General features: G+C 37.5%; 1 protein-coding gene across 1 annotated transcript; it reads right to left on the bottom strand.

The window, feature by feature from the left end:
* Positions 1-1,177: 1,177 nt before the first annotated feature.
* LOC121518408 (complement factor B-like) lies at positions 1,178-19,282 on the bottom strand. The gene is made up of 19 exons (XM_041800696.1): positions 19,205-19,282; positions 18,752-18,822; positions 16,306-16,512; positions 16,037-16,222; positions 15,770-15,946; positions 12,349-12,441; positions 11,903-12,042; positions 8,466-8,610; positions 8,247-8,375; positions 6,986-7,096; positions 5,124-5,258; positions 4,908-5,005; positions 4,054-4,180; positions 3,702-3,837; positions 3,008-3,084; positions 2,741-2,841; positions 2,526-2,655; positions 2,265-2,314; positions 1,178-1,639 (listed from the first exon to the last, which is right to left on the bottom strand). Exons 2-19 carry the CDS (start codon positions 18,807-18,809, stop codon positions 1,466-1,468), a joined length of 2,274 nt encoding a protein of 757 aa, XP_041656630.1. The 5' UTR covers positions 18,810-18,822; positions 19,205-19,282; the 3' UTR covers positions 1,178-1,465.
* Between the last annotated feature and the right edge of the window lie 237 nt (positions 19,283-19,519).

The following is a 19,519-nucleotide window of genomic DNA, read 5'->3' as shown; positions in this document are numbered from 1 at the left end:
TTACCACTTTATAAGCCTTATATCTATAACTTTACTGATAATTTTTGCCACTCATAACCCATTTTGACCTTTTTTAGCTAATTTTTTAAATGTATTTTTTGCCCTTAAAGTTGTCTCAGTTCCCTCTACTTTATTTTCTGGTATTTACATTTGCACACATCATGGCTTAGTTATGAAGTCTGGCATTACTTAGTCCAAGTACCTGACACGCCTAATGGATCTGTTTCACACATCCATCTGGTAAACCTTCCATAGAGAGTGTTTGGGAAAGGGCAGAGCCTTTGAAAAAAACCTCTGAGGGTGAATGGATGAAATTTCTGTCTGTCACATCTTTACGGGCCAATCTGATCAACAAAACACGTGACGTCGTAGCCCCAAACCAAAGTGTGCTGCTACTGAGGAGTAAACTCCAAAGAGAACTGAATAACGGGAGACATGGTGACTGTAGACATGTCAATACACGACTCTGGTTGTTTTTGAAAAGGAAACAACTCACTGCTGTTCTTTGTTCTTCTTTTAAAAAAGAAATGTAGTCAAAATTATAATGAATATGAATAACTGAAATATCGCCATAATTGCACCGGCCTCTTCTTGCTGCTTGCTTACGTCACAACTCCGCCATGCCCGAAAGTACTGCCCCTCGATGCTGATTGGTCCTGTCACTTTCTAACCAGGCCCAAACAGTTCAGATGGGCGCTTTACAAGATGGATTTGCCAGTAAGAAACACGGAAATGGGTGTATCTGCTTTGCAAGGTTACATTCACATAGTTAACACTACTAAAAAGGGTATTGCTAAAGTAGAAAACAGGGTTGACTTTTTTTTTTGCTTTGATAAGTGTTACTGTTCCGCTTCAAGTTAAAAACTGTTATCAGAGATCAACTTCACAATGGACCATGATTTTCCTGACCTCCATGGGCCCTAATGTGGCTAGGCCCCAGAAAGCTTTATTATCCCCCCTTATGGGTGGCCTTGGTCAGTGCCTTAAATAACACTGATTGGTTCGGTCATTCTCTGACTGGGAACAAGCCTATCAGCTTATTGCTTTGTAAGATGGATCTGTCTGATGACTGACATTGAATCTGGCCAATCTATCATCTTTTCAGGCTTAACCACCTGGTTGAATTATTATAAAATGAAATAAGAATTAAAAAAACACATAAAAATTTAAACACAGGTTCAATAGTATTTTTTAATTTCTTCACATAGTGGGATTTTAGCCTCAAGAAGTATTCTTAAATGTTTTAAACTTCAACTTAGGACAGCACAGCATGACCGTCTTCAGTACAATTGTTCATTTAAAAAATAAGAATGCTTTATACTTTACATGGTGAAGACTGTGCCATTTCATGTTAATCTTCTATTGACAGTTATTGGATCAACCAAAAAATAGCATAAGGCATTTTTTTACATATGAAGTATTCACAAATGAAATAGCAAAGCACATAATGTCATGTGAACACATTTCATTTCTTCAAGAAGTGAAGTGGTTCATATTCATTCTGGTCATCATTTCCAAGGATCGATTTGAGGAAAGGAACGACTCTGAAAAGATTTATATGGAAATCCCTGGAGTTTTCAACAGACTCCCCATTATTTAAATTGCAGACATCCTGTGTTCCCCAGCTGACCACAGCAAGCTGTAATGAAACACAGTTTCTTTATTCAGCAGGATCCTCTGGTAAATGACACAGCCTCATACATTTCCATGGAGTGTTATTTTCTCTTTGAGAAATGTTAGCTAACAGGAGATATCCTATGCTCTTTTATTATGCTTCCATTCTTGTGACATCTCAAGAACACTTAAAGAGATTTCCTTCAAACTTTGAACAAAGATCCACTTTGATGCAAGGATGAGCTGATGGTGGTTACAGATCAAAGGTCATTAGGCCTCATGTGTATCCCTTGCTTGTGAATGCAGTATCTCATAAATGCTTTTAGGGATTTTATTCTATTAGAACAAAGTAACTGTGACTGAGGAATTTTGTCAAATATGGCAAAAACCTGCACTTGGATATGGACTTGAGTCTGACCTGATCGGATTTTGAATGTCAAAAGTCTTTCTGCATGAATCTGACCACTATACACCTAACTAGCTCTTTAATTACACAACATGCACATACCCCATCAAAGAATAAGATTTCCAACAATTACACTTAAACAGAAATGTTACTGTCCCTGCCAGTGTCCTGCAATTGTATACCTCGAAGAGGCATATACCAGCCAGGTGGTAGCACTATTTTTTAGAGGAGACTGCTTGCTCACCTGTATTGTGCGATGCTCATAGTTCTTAAACACAGCACCCCCAGAGTCACCTGTTCAACAACAACACACACAAACATGATTTCACATGAATCAGTGTGGGAATCCTGATGATAAGGTTGTCATACATACATTAAGTAAGACAAAAACATGCATGCCTCTCATTGTGTCTGCCTACAATTTGAAACTAGTTAGCTAAATTAAAACGTTTCAGGGATTAAGAGGGGGATGACTTTATTTACTGTAAAAGGGAGAACAACATACCTTTGCATGCTATATGATCTCTGTAAGGATTCAAGCCACCACTGCACAGAAAGTTATCTGTCACTGCATCAGTTGGATTATCCGTTTCAATGCCCTCTGCATCCACTGCATGTCTGATGCACTCATATCTCTGTATCAATGAGAAGCCATTCCTCAATAGGGCATTTGAGTGAAAGCTTAAAAAACAGACACATGCACAGTCATCTGAAACTCACATTGTCACCGAGCTTTACGTGGATGTCTCTTTCATTGACGGTAATTCCACGTTTCGACAGAAAACTGAGTCGTTCGAGATGAGTCTTCAACAGAAGCTGCTCTAAAATACAAATAAAAACATGCCTAGTAGTACCTGTTAGGTCAATAGACATTTTGTTTTTAAATGTACATCACAACACTGATCAAAGAATATTTGGATAAATGAACCGCAGTTCTTATCTGAATATGCTCAAGCTCTTCCTAACCAGTCGGTTTAGTTGTCCCACCTTGTTGTCTGCAGGTTGTTTCACCAGAAAGTTGCAGAGCATCACTGGTCTCTTGGGTGCAGGGTATGCAAATAGGTCTGTTCAAGGTATTAAAGACAAAGACAGTGTGATTTTCCAAGTATAAAAGTCGACAGAAACAAAATTTACTGTTCTGGTTTGGCTCCGTGGGTAGAGCATGTGCAGAGGCTCTAGTCCTCAACACACTGGTTGTGGGATTGATTCCTGGTCTCTGCGCTGTTTGGTGCATGTCTTTCCCCCACTCCCTCCCCATATTTCCTGTCTGCAAAAATTGGTGCTAAACTTCTATATAATAATTCCTCCCTTGCCCAGCTGGGCGGTATTGCGTCTCCTTCAAGCTCTGGTCCCCTTCAAGAGAGGGAGCCTGTCACAGGAAGTACTTCTGGATGGAGATCTCAGATGTTGTCTTCCATCTTGATCCTGGGACCTTACTCATTGTTGACAGCCTGTTCTTGTGCAGCTCCTGTGACGCCTCAGTCTTAGCTCTGGGTGGGTCTGCTGTTGTCTCACTGAGAGTAGACTACTCTGTTTACTCTCTGCGCTTGTTCCCTATGACCAGGATTCAAACCCCCAACCTCCTGCACCAAAGCCATTGTTGTAACCCACTGAGCTATCTATAAAGACACAATTCTCTACAAAAAAATCTGGGTATGATAAATACGATGCAAGCTCTTACCTACTTACATTGGAGATCTCAATATAATCCTTCAGTTGGATGAGAGCAACATCATAGTCATAAAACTCTTTCACAAGGGGATCTTTAGCATTAACATTGTATTTTGGATGTATTGTGAAATTTTTAACTCCTTTCACTGTGAAAGAGACAACAGAGATGGTTAAAAGAGGTGCTGAATTTCATTTTTCTAAATGAAAAGTCTTACAATGGATTATACAGTGAATGATAAAGAAAGCATTTCATGATTTAACATCATACCATGACAGTTTGTGAATTTGAAATACCAGGTTGTCATATTTAGGTGAAATGGAGAGTACAAATTATTCAATCATGAATAATTGAATAATATTACCTATCTTTTCTCCAATTTCAATAGTGACATGTTCAGGCAAAACTCCAAATGGTAAGCAGTGAGCCGCAGTCAGGATAAACTGAGGAGTCACCATAGAGCCGAGGCAGTTCTTAAAGGTGGCCTCATTCTGAATTCAGGAAATAAATACTTTATTTAAAATGTAGTCAGAAATACAACACCGTTGTAAAACAACCATGCATAAATGGAAATCTTGTCTGTGTCTGTCATGCATATTTCTGTTTTAAGGGTCTCCTCAAAAATAAAACAAAACTCAAGGGGATATTGCAGATACAGAATGAAAAGGCTGTTGTAAGCCAATTATTTTTGAATGATTAAATGAAAGTTTTCTCAATCAGAGAGAAGTATACTCTCCATAGATCAGATTGTGACTAAGAACCAAATTAAGCGTAAAAAGCCATTAACATACCTAGATAATGATATAAACATTTTCTCCACAATTAAATGGCATTGGTTTTATGACGTGGAATATGGAGTACAGCAGGGCTCTATTCTTAGCCATCTGTTTTTCTTTTTGTATTTCACTTATCAGCAAAATTATACACAATCCATAAGTGAGCAAATGTTTGTTGCTTTACTGGCTGTGTTTTTGTTTGTTCTGCCATTATATTGTTGGTTATGTATGATGATTATTTAATTTCTATCACTATAATCTGCACAACAACCTATCTTCAGAATAACATATTCCTACTTTTCTGCCTCAGATTTTGTAGCTTTGCATTGGGTTGTGTAAATAAAATTTGTTTAAAACATGAAAAGGGGTAATAAGATTAATAAATATTGCAAACATATTTCAGAGATGTTTTATGATGTCAAGAGAGTTGTGTAATATTTACCTGGACAGAAACAAATGTTGACCATGGATACCTATGCCTCTTGTTACCCGTGTCAAACTCCTTGTGAAGACCACACAAGCCCTTCACGGCTTCTTCATCTGCATTTTAAAAAGAATGTTTTGCTGTGTTCAAACTAAACTATCAGTTTGCAGATTTTTTTAAGGGTAGTACATTAAACCTCTTGAATGCATTTGTTTATTATTAACAATACCTTACCAATTATCTGATTAAATGTCTCTTGTAAATCTTTAATGTACTTCATTCTGAAGTAGTGTTGACCACCCAGCCCTGTTGCGAGTGGTTGCAGGTCACTATCAAGGATCTCTGTTCCAATGGCAAAAACATAAATGTCTGCAACAGAAATACACACAGTAGTTTAGTTGTGATCAAACACATTTTAACATGTGACCAGTGTGTAGTTTTCGGCATATACAGCTTCTATGCAGCACATCAGGAAATAACAATTGCAAAATATAAAAATCCTATTTTAGTGCTAAGGTTTGGTTTGTCACAAACATGAAAGCCTAGCATACAGCCTAGAGGAATCAATTTGAAAGGAATCAATCCATCTGAAGACATCAGTAGACTGTTCTCTGTTAAGCAACCAACACAGTGATTTTTGTATTTATGTGATTCAACATAAACAACATTGGTCTAATAAAAATAATTTTCCAATATTAATAATTTTTCTGAAAGATAATAAATCTGTTTTCTTGTCCAGTAACCTTCTCCAGTACAGCACAGTGTTTCACTAGCTCAGTGGTTCTCAACTTTTTTTTTTTTTTACCCAAAGCACACCTAATATAAAGCCAAAATCTCAGTGCACACAATATGTCCATACAAAATAGCCTGTTTAAAACATTTACTGTTACTTCAGGTGGTATACATTTGTAGTAATATTATATATAATATAATAAACATAATATAATTATGTAGAATAATATTATGATGTAGTAATATTATATAGTTGAACAAGTTTCCACAGCACACCAGACTTACCTCAAGGCACACTAGTGCAGTTAAACCTCCCAAGCATGGCCAGGTGCTTGATACCAGGCTGTAAGCCCACCTCATCAGGTAAGTGAAAAAACTAAAACTAAAACAATAGGAGCAGTGGTATTTCACCAGCAACTAAGGCCTCCTGTACACCTCGAACAAAAGATGGCACTAAATTTATTTTTCTGTGCCCTCAGATTGCCTCAAAAAGAGCTGCTCCTATGGCAGCCGAGATTAAAGTAATACTAACCAACTTGCTTGAATTAGACTAAGCAGCTTTTTTCCTGTGGAAACACTGTCAGTAATTGAGAAGTGGCCTAAAATGTGCCAATGCCATGTGCCCATAAGTGTCTGGCTGCCGCCAGTGTGGCGAGAAAAATGGGGACGGCTGTTTTGATGCGCGTTAAATGGTGCTGCTGTGCTTTGGACTTTAGTCTGCTGAGTTTTCCCAGTGCCTTTGGGCATTTCACACTTTTGCACACTGAGAGAAGTTACTGACTCAGCTGGAAAAGCTCCACCTGTAGGGAGCTACCACAATACACAATGGATGGTATACCAAATATGATGTAGGAGGGCTTCCTGGTTCAGTGTGCACCTTTCAGTTATTGTCACTTCTAGTCCCTTAAGTTGGCCTTCTTTGAGTGGTATAAATATTCAAGATTAAAGTATGATAAAAATCAGGCAAAATAAGGGACATAATACGTTTCATCAAGTGTTGCCACTTGAAGTAATGTTGTTTATCCAACAATTCTCTTTTTTTTCAGTGTAGGAACAAATGTTCACAACAAATTAAGTGGGCTTAAATAGCACCTCCAATTGTACACATTTACACATAAATAATACTTAGAGTGCAGTGGAAGACAATTAAATAATCATTTTATCTAGCTGTAAAATTAATACTGTAAACCCTAAATAATAAGGTAAAGTCACTCCTGATGAAGTAAACTAAACTCAATACAGTGTATTGTATATCTTAATAAGCGTCATGAAATAAACTTTTGTAATGTCAACCTAACCTAACCTAAACAGTTAGTCTGCACCGTCGTAACAGTTACTAAAGCAACAATTCCTCTAAAACTCACCAAGAAACTCGTCTCTGGAATTGGCCTCCTGATCACTTGTGTGATTCATGTAAACCATATTTTTTATCTTCTTCACAGTGGGTGCAGGCGAACCGCCCATATTATAAGCACCTGGAATAAGAATAAACAAAAAATTAATCAACTGATTTACAGACAAAAAGCCACTCAACATCAGATATTCTCAAGAACAGCAAAGTGTCAGTGTTTATAGTAACTGAAATAGTTCCAGCAATACATGATGAACAGGTCATTTCTCTAAATCTAAAACTTGGGAATTTTAACAATAATATTGATCCTCAGTTTAATATTGAAAAAATTTACTAGTATGGAAGGATGTGCAGGACAATAAACAACAACTTCTTTTCATTCTAAAATATAAAAACCAAACTGGGTAACACATAGGCTACAATCAAGATTGTCAAATTCTCTATCATGTACAGCAGCAGAAAGCCTCTCTTGCCCTCCTGGGGGTTAAAGGTGCAGTGTGCAGACTTTGGAATTTTAGCGACATCTAGCGTTCAGATTTTAGAATGAGCCGATCTGTCACCAAAACATCACATCACTAAGCGACGAGAGCCTGTGAAGACCAAAAAGGATTGTGAGCCAGACATTATTTACAGCAGTGACGAGGTGAGGGTTTATTCATTCATTTTTGTAACCATAATTTTACAGATTATAGGTCAGTCTTCTTCTCCACCTGCCTTCCAGGTAGCTTTCAGGTCTGGCGGGCAGGTTCGTATTTAAAAATCACGTTTTGCTTTCTGTCCCCAAAACATTGCCATAGACAACATGGCGGTTTGTTGTGTCAGCCTCCGTGAGGCCAACCCGCGGTAATGTAAATTTAAAAAGCTTTTTTCTAATTTTGTAAAAAGAAAACGAAAGTTTAAAGGGGATGATTGTGCACTTATTTTAACATACTTCACATAAATATATAAACATTATATCCCATGTACACCGTTTCTGTTCGGCGAAATGCAGCCAAATTCTACACACTGTACCTTTAAGAGTTGAGCTATGTTTGGAACCCATCCTGTGAAATTAAACAATGTTTGACTCTGTAAGCATTATGTATAAAACATTTATGATGTGTCTCATGTCATTAGGGCTGATTTGATTGGACATACATAAGAAAAGAATCAAACATGTAAATACTAAATCACCTTCACCTTCAGATTATTTAAATGCACCATTTGTCTTCAACTAATGCAACTACAACATTGCAGATGTAGGTTTTTTAAGTATCCTAAGAGGCTGATATTACCATCAGTAAAAACGATAAGCGCATGACGACGTTGTTTAAAACGGTCCACTCCCACTTGTTGCCTGATGATGGCCATTCGCTCCAAGAAGGTCTTAAAGGCAAGGTTCAGATCAGTTCCAGTGTTTCTGTCTTTTAGACAAAGTAAAACAAAGATTAAAGATCAAGCAGTGTATTTATCAAAGTTATTTTTGAACAAAGTATGTGATCTGTTTGACTCACCGCCTACTTTAAAATTTTCCAGTTTAGTCATGACATCTGACTGTACAGCTTTTCCATCCAAAAAATCAAGAATATTGGAAACTTCATAGACTTGAGAGGAGAAAAAGACGATTTCATAGTTTGGAGACACACTGAAAGAAGCAATCTGTGGAAGGAAAACACAGTAGTTAATTACAAAACAGATATTCATAATCCATAGTATCACAAAAACACATAACGTTGGTGATCATATGCTCACTGGGCTACGGTAGAGTATTTTGTTAATGCAACACTTCTGTTTGTATGAAACTGCTTATGGTTGTTACTTTGTTGAGTAATTGATTCGTTTATCAGCAGAAAGAGAACCCCGTAGTGTGCACTGACAACAAGCCAACAGAATCGTGCCAAGAAGCATCCGTCAAGATTATGATGGGTAATTCATAATTAAATTTACTTCTAATGGGCTTTTGGCAGCCAAATGGGAGGGGACTCTGTTTGGACATGCAAAGAGTACAGTGTGCCAAATCCACTTCTAAAAGTGTGTCAGACAATGTAAAAGGCTTCATCTGTCAGATCAGAGCAAAAATATGACCACTTTTCCCAATGGGTTTGGTGTTACAACGGATGCATTCACAAAACTAATTTGTCTGCAGACCCAAAGAAACTATTAAATGTTGGAAGCATGGCCATACTAATGCTTGTTTAAAATAAGGAATGTGCTTATGAATTTTAAATGTCATTTTCTAGATGTATGTGGATTCAAGGGCTGAGACAAAAATCAATAGATATATAAAGAAGTTGAAGTAAAAAAAACAGCCAGATTGCATTCATTCTTTCTCTTGAATCTTTCTTGTTACACCTCACTAATCAGCATCAAGCATCAGTGTGTTCAGCCCTCTGGCTCTGCCAATGACTTTATATTAATATGGACAACAGGTTTCCAGTCCTCTTCCATTGTTTGATGTGAAGCCAAAATGACAAGTGCTCAAGTGTTAAAATGTTTCACTGGTGATGTTATTTGGAAACAAAATATTCAGAAGGGAGATGGCTGGTGGAACTGCCAAATTAACACCGTACTCCTTTGGTCATTGTATTCTCCAGCAGTTCCATTTCCTGTTTTAAACAGAACTGCCAATCAAAATCCTACAATTGCTCTTATTTTTATCAGATATCTAGCTGCTGTGTGCTTACAAGTATGGGAATTTTGGCTCTTTTTAGTGACCTGGGTCATTTGAGCTGGCTCTTTCTAGGACAGTCTGGCTGCAGACCGTTCTTTTCTGATGACCACTCACACAGGCCATGCATCTGAGATATCTCAGACCAGAAATACACTTGAAAAATTTCAAATAAAATCATTTAGGGCTAGGGTAAGGGTTAGGATACCAAACTTAAAAGTCAAAAACTTCACCTGAAGGGGCGCGCAGATGATCGAGTTGGTTAAAGTGTGGCCCATGTACGTTGGCGGTCCGGGTTCTGTGGCCCTTTACCGCATGTCTCTCCCCACTCTCTTCCCTGTTTCTGAGTCTATTCACTGTTCTCTCTAATAGAGGTACGAAAAGGGCCAAAAATAAATCTTAAACAAAAAAAACTTCACCTGCAAAACCTGAGTAAAAATGTTCAAAAAAGCCAAGTAAATGGTTAGCTTACAGGATAGCTCTGTTAGCTGCATAAGCTACAGAGAAAAGCTAGGCTCACATAGCAATTATGTAAGCTCATATCTGCATTATTTGCTTAGCTAGCTATGTTTGCTAAAGCTTACGTTGCTACAGCTAACTTAGCAAGAGATGACAGAGCTACATAGCTAACACCAAGCTCATAAGGCAGCTATGTAAGCTATGTAGGTACATAATCTGCATAGCTCCGTTAGCTGCATAAGCTATCAAGCTGAAGCTAAGCTCACAAAGCAGCAACATAAGCTCATACCTCCGCCATCTGCCATGCTAAGTTAGCTTAAGCTACATTTGCTAAAGCTTACGTTGCTACAGCTAACTTAGCAAGAGATAACACAGCTATGTGGTTAAAACTAAGCTCAAAAAGCAGCTATGTAAGCTATGCAGATATGTTATCTGAGTAGCTCTGTTGGCTGCATAAGCTACATAGCTAAAGCTTAGCTCACAAAGCAGCCACATAAGATGCTGTACTAGGTTATCTTAAGCTAAATTGGCTAAAGCTTACGTTGCTACAGCTAACTTAGCTTAGATAACAAAGCTACATAGCCAAAACTAAGCTCATAAAGCAACTATGTAAGCTATGTAGGTAGGTTACCTGTGTAGCTTCGTTAGCTGCATAAGCTATCAAGCTGAAGCTAAGCTCACAAAGCAACAACATAAGCTCATACCTCTGATATCTGCTGTGCTAAGTTAGCTCTAGCTATGTTTGTTAAAGATGATGTTTTAATGTATTATGTATTAACATTTTCATGTTAGAAATGACAATGTGGCTTATAGGCTTGCATGAAAATGAAAGCACCTGCTTATGATGATGTGGATTGTGGAATAAAGTTTTGTGTTTTGTAAAACTATTTGATTCAGATGCGTTTATAACAAACTGACTTCAATTCCCCACCTCACTGTACCCGAACCACTTTTGGGTTGTGAAGCCATTTACGCCTCACAACGCTTTACACTTGTGAAGTGAGTGGGTCGCATGGGTCTGGAAAACAATATGAGACAAAAACCTATGTGTGCTTTTATTTTGGAGAATACGTCTCAGCCCCATCGTTTCATTTCATTGTGTGTCCTATTTCTAATATATACTGCACCATTTTTCATTAAAAACACTTTGGCACTTTGGTTTGCAATTTCCCATTAAGGATATGGTGGTGGGTTCTGGTGCTTGACTAGTTGAGAACCACTGTTATAGATCACATACTTTGCATATAAAGTGGCGTAGGCCAACTTCAGGCCCCATTTTGTGCATACCAGCAGGTAGCGTTTATGAATGAGACCCCTGAGCTTTAAGTGATCAACTGTTCATTATTCTGAAAAAAAAAATGGTTCTGGAGTAAATAATTTGTTAAAGTTTCTCAACATCTTAACAGTATTTCCAGCATTTCCAGATTTTAATTCCCTTCTTCTCACTGCCAATCCTAATAAAACTCCAACATGTAATTTCATTCTTTACAAGATTAAGTTATTGATCTAATGTCCGTGCTGCTTTATTGTCATCACTATATTTCCATCATCTTTTTACAACTCAGCACATTTACTGCCAGCATCCATCAACAGCAGATTAAGCTTCCTGACCCAGTGTTCATCTTTAAAACAGAACCTATAATCAGCAAAACTGATCATCATCAAACAAGCATCCCTCCTTCAGCATAATACTTCTAACTGTTAAAAATCCTTTGTGAGGACGGCTCCCTCACAATTGTAGAAGCAATGAAACAAACTGCCATTTACTGTTAGATTATTTTTGTCTCATGTGTTTCAATTCAGAAAAAGCTGCTTGTGTCTTACCTTTCTGATAAGGGACATGACGGCTTGCTTCGCATCTAAAAAGTCTTTCTCGGTGATGCTCTCGGAAATATCCACTGCAATGTAGATGTCAAGAATCCCACTTCTATTCAAACTGATAATCCTTGCCTCCTGGTTGTCATCTGTTTAATCCACCACAAAACTAGTTATCTTTACAAACATATATATTCTAATTGTTTTTTAAACATTAGAGAAGAGTATTGCGAAGAAGGGACAATGTCATCTTTTGTCAGGTAGAGGCTTTTATAACTTCACAATTTCTTGTTTTATACTCTGTAAATAATGTACACTCAACCACTGTGTTGCTTTATTATACACAAAATAAGACACTGAAAAGTTAACTGTACAATTCTAACTGTATTAAGATTAAGGCAGATTATGTTCACCAGTGTATTGTACTCATAATTGACTCAGTTGCAGGAACTTACCTGGAGTCACTGACTGTATAGAAGTGAGGCTGTTTGTGATCGCACCGCCAAATTTCTGTGAAACCTCCAGTGAAGTATCATAGGTGTACTTATCTGCCACAAGCAAGAACCACAAAAACAGAATTTAAAACGGCATCTTTACATTTCATAAGTGACAAAAACTTCATCCACGTCAGAGTTGAGCTTTTATAACATGCAAAGTGAGAGTCGCAGTGTTCACAGTTGTTCAGAGCAGCATTATCTGAAAGCAGATCAACAAGCCAGGAAACAACAATGTGTAGTTTATGTATCAGGATAACAGCACACTTTCAGAGTGTTGAATGAAAATCAAAATGTGCTCATTTTTTCAAATGGAAAATGACAAACACACTGAAAAAGGGGAAAGAACTAGAATGATTGGAGTTCATCCCTTGCTATTTTCTAGCTCTAGTCAGTTCTCTGAGACTCTGAGATGAAATCCTGTCTGTTAATAGATATTATAGAATCATAGTATTGAAGTTTTACTGATGCAGTTCATATGAAGGTTTCACACTGCATTGTATGTCCTGTCCTATTTATCATGAAACTATATGATGTATCCTGCTGTATTGCATTGTAATATATCATAATGTATTGTTTTGTATAGCATTGGTTTAGATCATATGGAGTGATGTTACTGTAATGTACTGTGCTATAAATCATACTTAATATTTTATTGTATCGTATTGTAACAAACCTTGTGTATCATATTATATATCCCATACAATGTTGTATAATTGTACATTTAATTAAATTGAATTGTATTCATTGTATTGTATTGTATTGTATCAAATGGTATCGTATGATCCTGTATGGCTCTATACTGTTTCATATGGTATGGTATCGTTTTGTATCATACCGTTTCACGATTTATTGTGTCTTGTCATATCGTATTGTTCTGTGTCATATGATATCGTTCCAAATGCCATCTTATATCATACTGTTTGATATTCCATTGTAAAGTATCTGTACCATTCCAAATGGTATCTTATTTGATTGTATGGTATGTACAGTGATGTGAAAAAGTATTTGCCCCCTTTCTGATTCCTGATTTTTTGCATATTTATCACACTTAAATTTTTCAGATCATCAAACTCATTTTTATATTTGACAAAGACAACCTAAGTAAATACAACATGCAGTGTTTTAATGATTATTTAATTTTTTAAGGTGGAAAAAATCCAAACCCATCTGGTGCTATGTGAAAAAGTCACTGCCCCACCCCTTGTTAAATCATGAGTTAACTGTGATCAACCACAGTTCTTGGAAAGCTGAGTTCAATTTCACTGGCCACACCCAGGCCTGTTTACCACCAGATTATTTTAATCAAGAAATCACTGTCAAAGGTGAAGTAGGCAACAAGATCTCAAAAAGAAACGCATCATCCCACGATCCAAAGAAATTCATGAACAAATGAAAAAACAAAGTGATTGAAATCTATCAGTCTGGCAAAGGTTACAAAGCCATTTCCAAGGCTTTGGACTCCAGCGAACCACGGTCAGAGCCATTATCCACAAATGGAGAAAACTGGGAACAGCGATGAACCTTCCTAGGAGTGGTGGGCCAACCAAAATGACTCCAAGAAAGCAATGACGACTCATCCAGGAGGTCACAAGAGGACCCAGAACGACATCCAAAGAACTGCAGGCCTCACTGGCCTCAGTTAAGGTCACAGTTCATGACTCAACCATTAGAAAGACACTGGGCAAAAATGGCATCCATGGGAGAGTTCCAAAGCCAAAACCACTGCTGACCAAAGAGAGCACACAGGCTTGTCTCACATTTGACAAGAAACATCTTGATGATCCCCAAGACTTCTGGAGAAATATTCTGTGGATTGACAAGACAAAAACTGAACTTTGTGGAAGGTGTAAGTTACATCTGGCATAAAAATAACAGCATTTGATAAAAAGAACATCATGCCAACAGTCAAACATGGTGGTGTCAGTGTGATGGTCTGGGGCTGCTTTGCTGCTTCAGGACCTGGACCACTTGCTGTGATTGATGGAACAATGAATTCTGCTGTCTACCAGAAAATCCTGAAGGAGAACATCCAGCCATCAGTTCACACCCTCAAGCTCAAGTGCTTTTGCATGTTATGCAGCTGGACAAAACATACCTGCAAGTCCACCTCTGAATGACTCAAAAAAAGAAAAAAAAAATCAGGTTTTGGAATGGCCAAGTCAAAGTCTGGACTTAAATCCAATTAAGATGCTGTGGTGTGACCTTAAACGGGCAGTTCACGCTTGAAAGACCCTCCAGTATGGCTGAGTTAAAACAATCCTGCAAAGAAGAGTGGGCCAAAATTCCTTCAAAGCGATACAAAAGACTTGCATCGCAAACACTTTATTTCAGTTACTGCTGCCAAAGGTGTCACATCCAGTTATTAGGCTCAGGGGGGCAATTACTTTTTCACACAGGGCAAGATGGGTTTGGATTTTTTAAAATAAAATCATCATTTAGAAACTGCATTTTGTATTTACTTGGGTTGTCTTTTTGAGATATTAAACATTTTTTGAAGAGCCAAAACATTTAAGTGTGATAAATATGCAAAAAATTCAGGAATCCAAAAGGGGGCAAAAACTTTTTCACAGCACTGTAATATCAATCCAAATGGCATCTCATATTATACTGTATTATGTTCCATTATAAAGTATTGTACTATTCCAAATGGTATCTTATTCTGTCTCACTGATCGTATTGTGTTGTTTTGTACTATATTGCACTGTATTGCAAGGAATGGTGTGGTATGGTATTGCACCATATCGAACTGTACTCTTTTGTTCTGTATGGTGTTGTATCATATGATACTGTACAATAGGGTGTGGTATTATATTTTGTATCATTTCTTATCCTATCATATAGTATCTTATACTATCATCGTATCATGTCATATGTTATTTTATGGTATGGTATTGTACGCCATCATTCCATATCAAGCTGCATATTGCATCATGTTGAGTTGTATCATCCTGTCCCAAATCCTAAAGTGTTAACTTGTTATAAACTTTGATATATAAAGGTCACTGTGGTTACAGCTGGTCATAGTTTCATCCTGAGAATATAGGTTGTGTTCTCAACTCTCCAGGAGAGTCTTTGAGTACTAACTGCAGAAAAACACCAAGATCTTAGTCATCTTGGGGCTTCTGAAACTACTTTCCTGCTTCTTTTTGGCAGATAATAAGAAAATTTGACAGATTATTGAGCTGGTAGTTATGTTAAAGTCTGCACTCTCTCACAGCCAACAAAGAGTGAAAAAAAGGGAAAAATTTGAAAATGGATAGACCTATAATAGATTATAATGATCTATTTCATATGTTAACAATCTAATATTAGAAATTTTTCAATAAACATTTCCTACACAGTTCAGAGCATGAGCAACCTTGTGAGTTTTTTTTCTTACAGTAGCACCCTGGTTCATTGCCGGTCCACTGGCCGTTCTCCTGACACACTCTCTCACTTGACCCCACCAAAAACAGGTTGCCGTTGCAGCTGTACCTCACAGTGTCATCGATTCCAAATGTGTTGCCTGTTCTTGAGGCACCAGCTGGTACACCAGGATCTGCACAAGTATCTCCTGCTGTGGTGACAAAAAGATGACTGGTTTTAAAAGTTATATAGAGGATGTATTCCAGCTCTGAGAGACAACGTACTGTTGTTAAGGACTTACAGTCGCTACCGCAGATGGGAGTGTAGCCGCTCCACTTGCCGTTTGGTAAGCAGGTACGTGCCTGTGAGCCTCGTAGTGAGTACCCAGAATAGCATTCATAAGTCGTCACATTGTGGACAAAGTAATTCTCCTGAAGAGGGGAGACATTACCATACTCCAGCACACTGGGGTCAGGGCATTCAACCACTGAAAAGCAAAAGTATCAAAATCATCATGTAGTCCTCAGAGGCCTGAAGCATAGTGAGATTCATCCTCATCACTTTACTTACACCTGCATCGCTGGGGTGAAAATCTTTTGAATCTAGGTTTCCATTCGCCATTAGGCTGGCAGAGGCGGGAAGAAGCAGGAAATGGATAGGAGCCTTCTGGACAGTGGTAGATCAGCTGGCTGCCTCTTTGCAGCTGCTTGGTCAGTGTGTAATGACCTCCTTCTATTTGAACATTTGTTTCTGTGCAGTCACAACGCACTTCACCTCCTGAAAAATAATACACACAGTTTTAGAGCACTGAGGTGTTGCAATGCACTCAAGGACAAATTCATATAGCCCAGTCTATGTAACATTATGAGAATTACTTTTCCCCCCAATTTCATGTATTCTCATTTTATAGTGTGCAAGAGGACACATATAATTTAACATTACAGGCAATTATGCACTTGCTATACTATAGACATGACTTCAAATTTTCAAGTATGAATTATTTTAGACTTTCTTTCATCTTATGGGTAAAAAAGAGAAGGAATGACAATGTCAGTGAAGTCTAATAACTGCAAAATGATGTCAAACTCGTTATGTAACATGTAAAAGTTTGTTTTTACATGTTTCAAACAAAATCCAGTGCACTTAAAGTCCCTGTAAAGTGATTTTAAAAAATCTGCATTTTTGGTTTGTTGTATGACTGTGTTTGTTGTGTTTGTTGTTTGTTGTTGTGTTTGTTGTCAAAACTGTGTTTTGAACCACCAGGCCAAATTTTAGTCATGAAAGGCATCACTAAGTTTAGAAAATTAAGCTTGAAAAACATGAAAAATGAGGCCCAAATATCTGATGGTGTGGGCGTTTCTGTTTAATGAGCCAAAGTCACACCCACAACGAGAAATACGATCCTCTGAAAGTTTAAAAAATGCTACAACCTGAAGAACTAATCATCTGTCTGAGCAGACAGATAGTATAGCACTATGCTGCTACGCTAACTCTCTTTTTTAAACTACCAGAGAAACAAATTACATTTATGTTATGACAGGCAGACAGATTATAGCTGAAAAGTCTCAATTCAGTTCTTTCATCCTGTATTTAACTATTCAGTTATGGCTCTCCCAGTATTTCTTGTTAAATTGCTGAAAACACTCCATTTCATGATGTTGCTCTTCAAAATAAAAGTAAAGCCGTCAGTGATGATTAGCATTGGAGGTTTTTATTGTGACAGACTGGGCAGGAATAGAACGTGTTTATCATCGGATGCTTTGCGATGCTTAGCTTCAGTATTGCAACACTAAAGGACAGGAAGGATTGAAGTGTTGCTGCTTTGAGAGAGACAAAGCCACAGTCCGTTTCTTTTAATCACCCAGGACTAAAGACAAGTGAAATATGGATTAAAACACACCTTCAGCAGGTAAGATGTTTGTTCTTGTTGTGCCTTGTTCAAGTAAAAAGACAAGCACTCCAGGAATTTGCCTTCCCCTGACCTTACTATGAACTCTGGCATAGTGCACCAGAAGTTGGGGATTATATCTACTGTTTTCTGGCACAGATCTCTTTGTTATGATGCTTTTAATCATCCGCAGGCCTCCGTTGGTTATAGATTTTGAGAAATTTCCTCACAGTAAACAAAAACATGTAACTGGCTGTTAACTCTCAGTTATTCCAACACATCTAGTGTGTTAAGACACAGATGTGGGATTTTGTTTTACAGGGACAGTGTCTTTACTGTCATTAGCCTGGTTGAGTTTGGCAGTGCATGCTGCTGTGAGCTGAGCTTGAGGCAACTTTTGGATCAGAAAAAAAAGGAAAGGAATGCATTTTAAGTTATACTTTGGGCTGTAAACCACTGATGCATTATTTTGGATCAATCAAAATCTACAACTGGTGTGTTGTTTTGTTTTTAACTGTGATGAATCGGATACTTTATTGCCTCTCTATGTACACTTTGGTGAAGCCACAGAAGCCTCATTGATGTAAAATAAGCTCTACAGTCTCTACACCTTCTGTTATCAAACATTTAGCATTTTTACTGGTTCCTTAATTCCTTTTCAATCCATGACAAATTCCTTTGTTTCCTGTTCTAGAAATAATCTTTGTTCTAACAGAATATTTTATTTTCTTTGAAATAAATGTGGGTCTGCATCCAAACAGACTGTCCACTATCGTTAGTTCATGACAGTACAAAAATCTGGAATGAGACAAACACAGCTTTAAATACAAAATAGTGAACTTTCAAAATTTGGCACAAAGGGGAGTTAATCACAATTAACAACAGACATTCAGAGAATAACTGTGATTGATATTTTCAATTATTTAACAGCCCTAATTATAATGTAAACATATGCTGTTTGAAGGAGAGGATTTAATAATATTAAGATCTCATAAAAATACTTTGCATGGGCATGTATGTCCTTGAGGAGAATGGGTGTAAATAACTAGAGAAACCCCCACACTTTAAGACATTTAGTCATCGAAATACCCTACAATGAGTGTTGTTGTCTTAGAAGAAGTGTCTTACCCATGCAGAGGAGACATGACAGTGCTGCAAACAAAATCCGGTGGGCAGAAAATTCCATGCTGAACTGTGGACTGTAAAAATGGAAAAACTAACTTGAAATTCTCTGAAGCAGCAGGTTTATTTCAAATAACAGAGCGATGCTAAGAAAAGGGGCTGAAACCCTCGGTACTAATTAACTTCTCAGTAAATAAAAGGAGATCAATGTGTGTCACAGAAAAGATCCAGATTTGTATATTACACAATTCCTGAACCACATTATTGGAGAGAGAGATTTAACTTATCCTTTTTTAATAAACTAAGATAAACAGAGAAAAAACAAATTACTTATGATTAAATCATTTTCATTTTTTAACTAACTTTTTGTATTTGCTGAGCATGAAAGCCAAAAAACAAAAGAAAAATACATTTAATTTTAACAGCTTTGAAAATGTAATCCAGTTCAGTTGAGCTTACCTCTTCTCTGCTTGCTGCAGTGGTCTAAAAATGTTGTTCTGTGAGTTTTGACCCAATGTGGGTCAGAGCTTTTCCTTTTTTTCTTCTTGGATTTCCCACTATGTGTACACAATATCACATGTTGCACAAAAAAGCCCACAGTTGTGAAACAAAGACAAACACTGCCTTCATCATTTCCCAAAACAGCTTATTGACACGCTGATTCAGTTATTGATTGACCACCCAGCCTCACCATACAGCTTCAGTTTCCTCAGCTCAAATGTGCATCATTCTGTTTGCTTTATTTCTTCAATTGATGTAATTTGTTCCTTTTCA

The sequence above is a fragment of the Cheilinus undulatus genome, linkage group 12 (assembly GCF_018320785.1).
Source record: "Cheilinus undulatus linkage group 12, ASM1832078v1, whole genome shotgun sequence".
NCBI lineage: Eukaryota > Metazoa > Chordata > Actinopteri > Labriformes > Labridae > Cheilinus > Cheilinus undulatus.
Note: the sequence above shows the minus strand (reverse complement) of the source record. Positions and strands in the feature narration are given on the sequence as shown.

Coding starts and splice junctions, on each gene's coding strand:
- LOC121518408 (XM_041800696.1), bottom strand. CDS start 18,809: ATGGAATTTTCTGCCCACCGGATTTTGTTTGCAGCACTGTCATGTCTC. Junction 16,223..16,305: donor TTCACCCCAGCGATGCAGGT/GTAAGTAAAGTG, acceptor TTTGCTTTTCAG/TGGTTGAATGCCCTGACCCC. Junction 8,611..11,902: donor TCATGTCCCTTATCAGAAAG/GTAAGACACAAG, acceptor TTCCTTCCACAG/ATTGCTTCTTTCAGTGTGTC.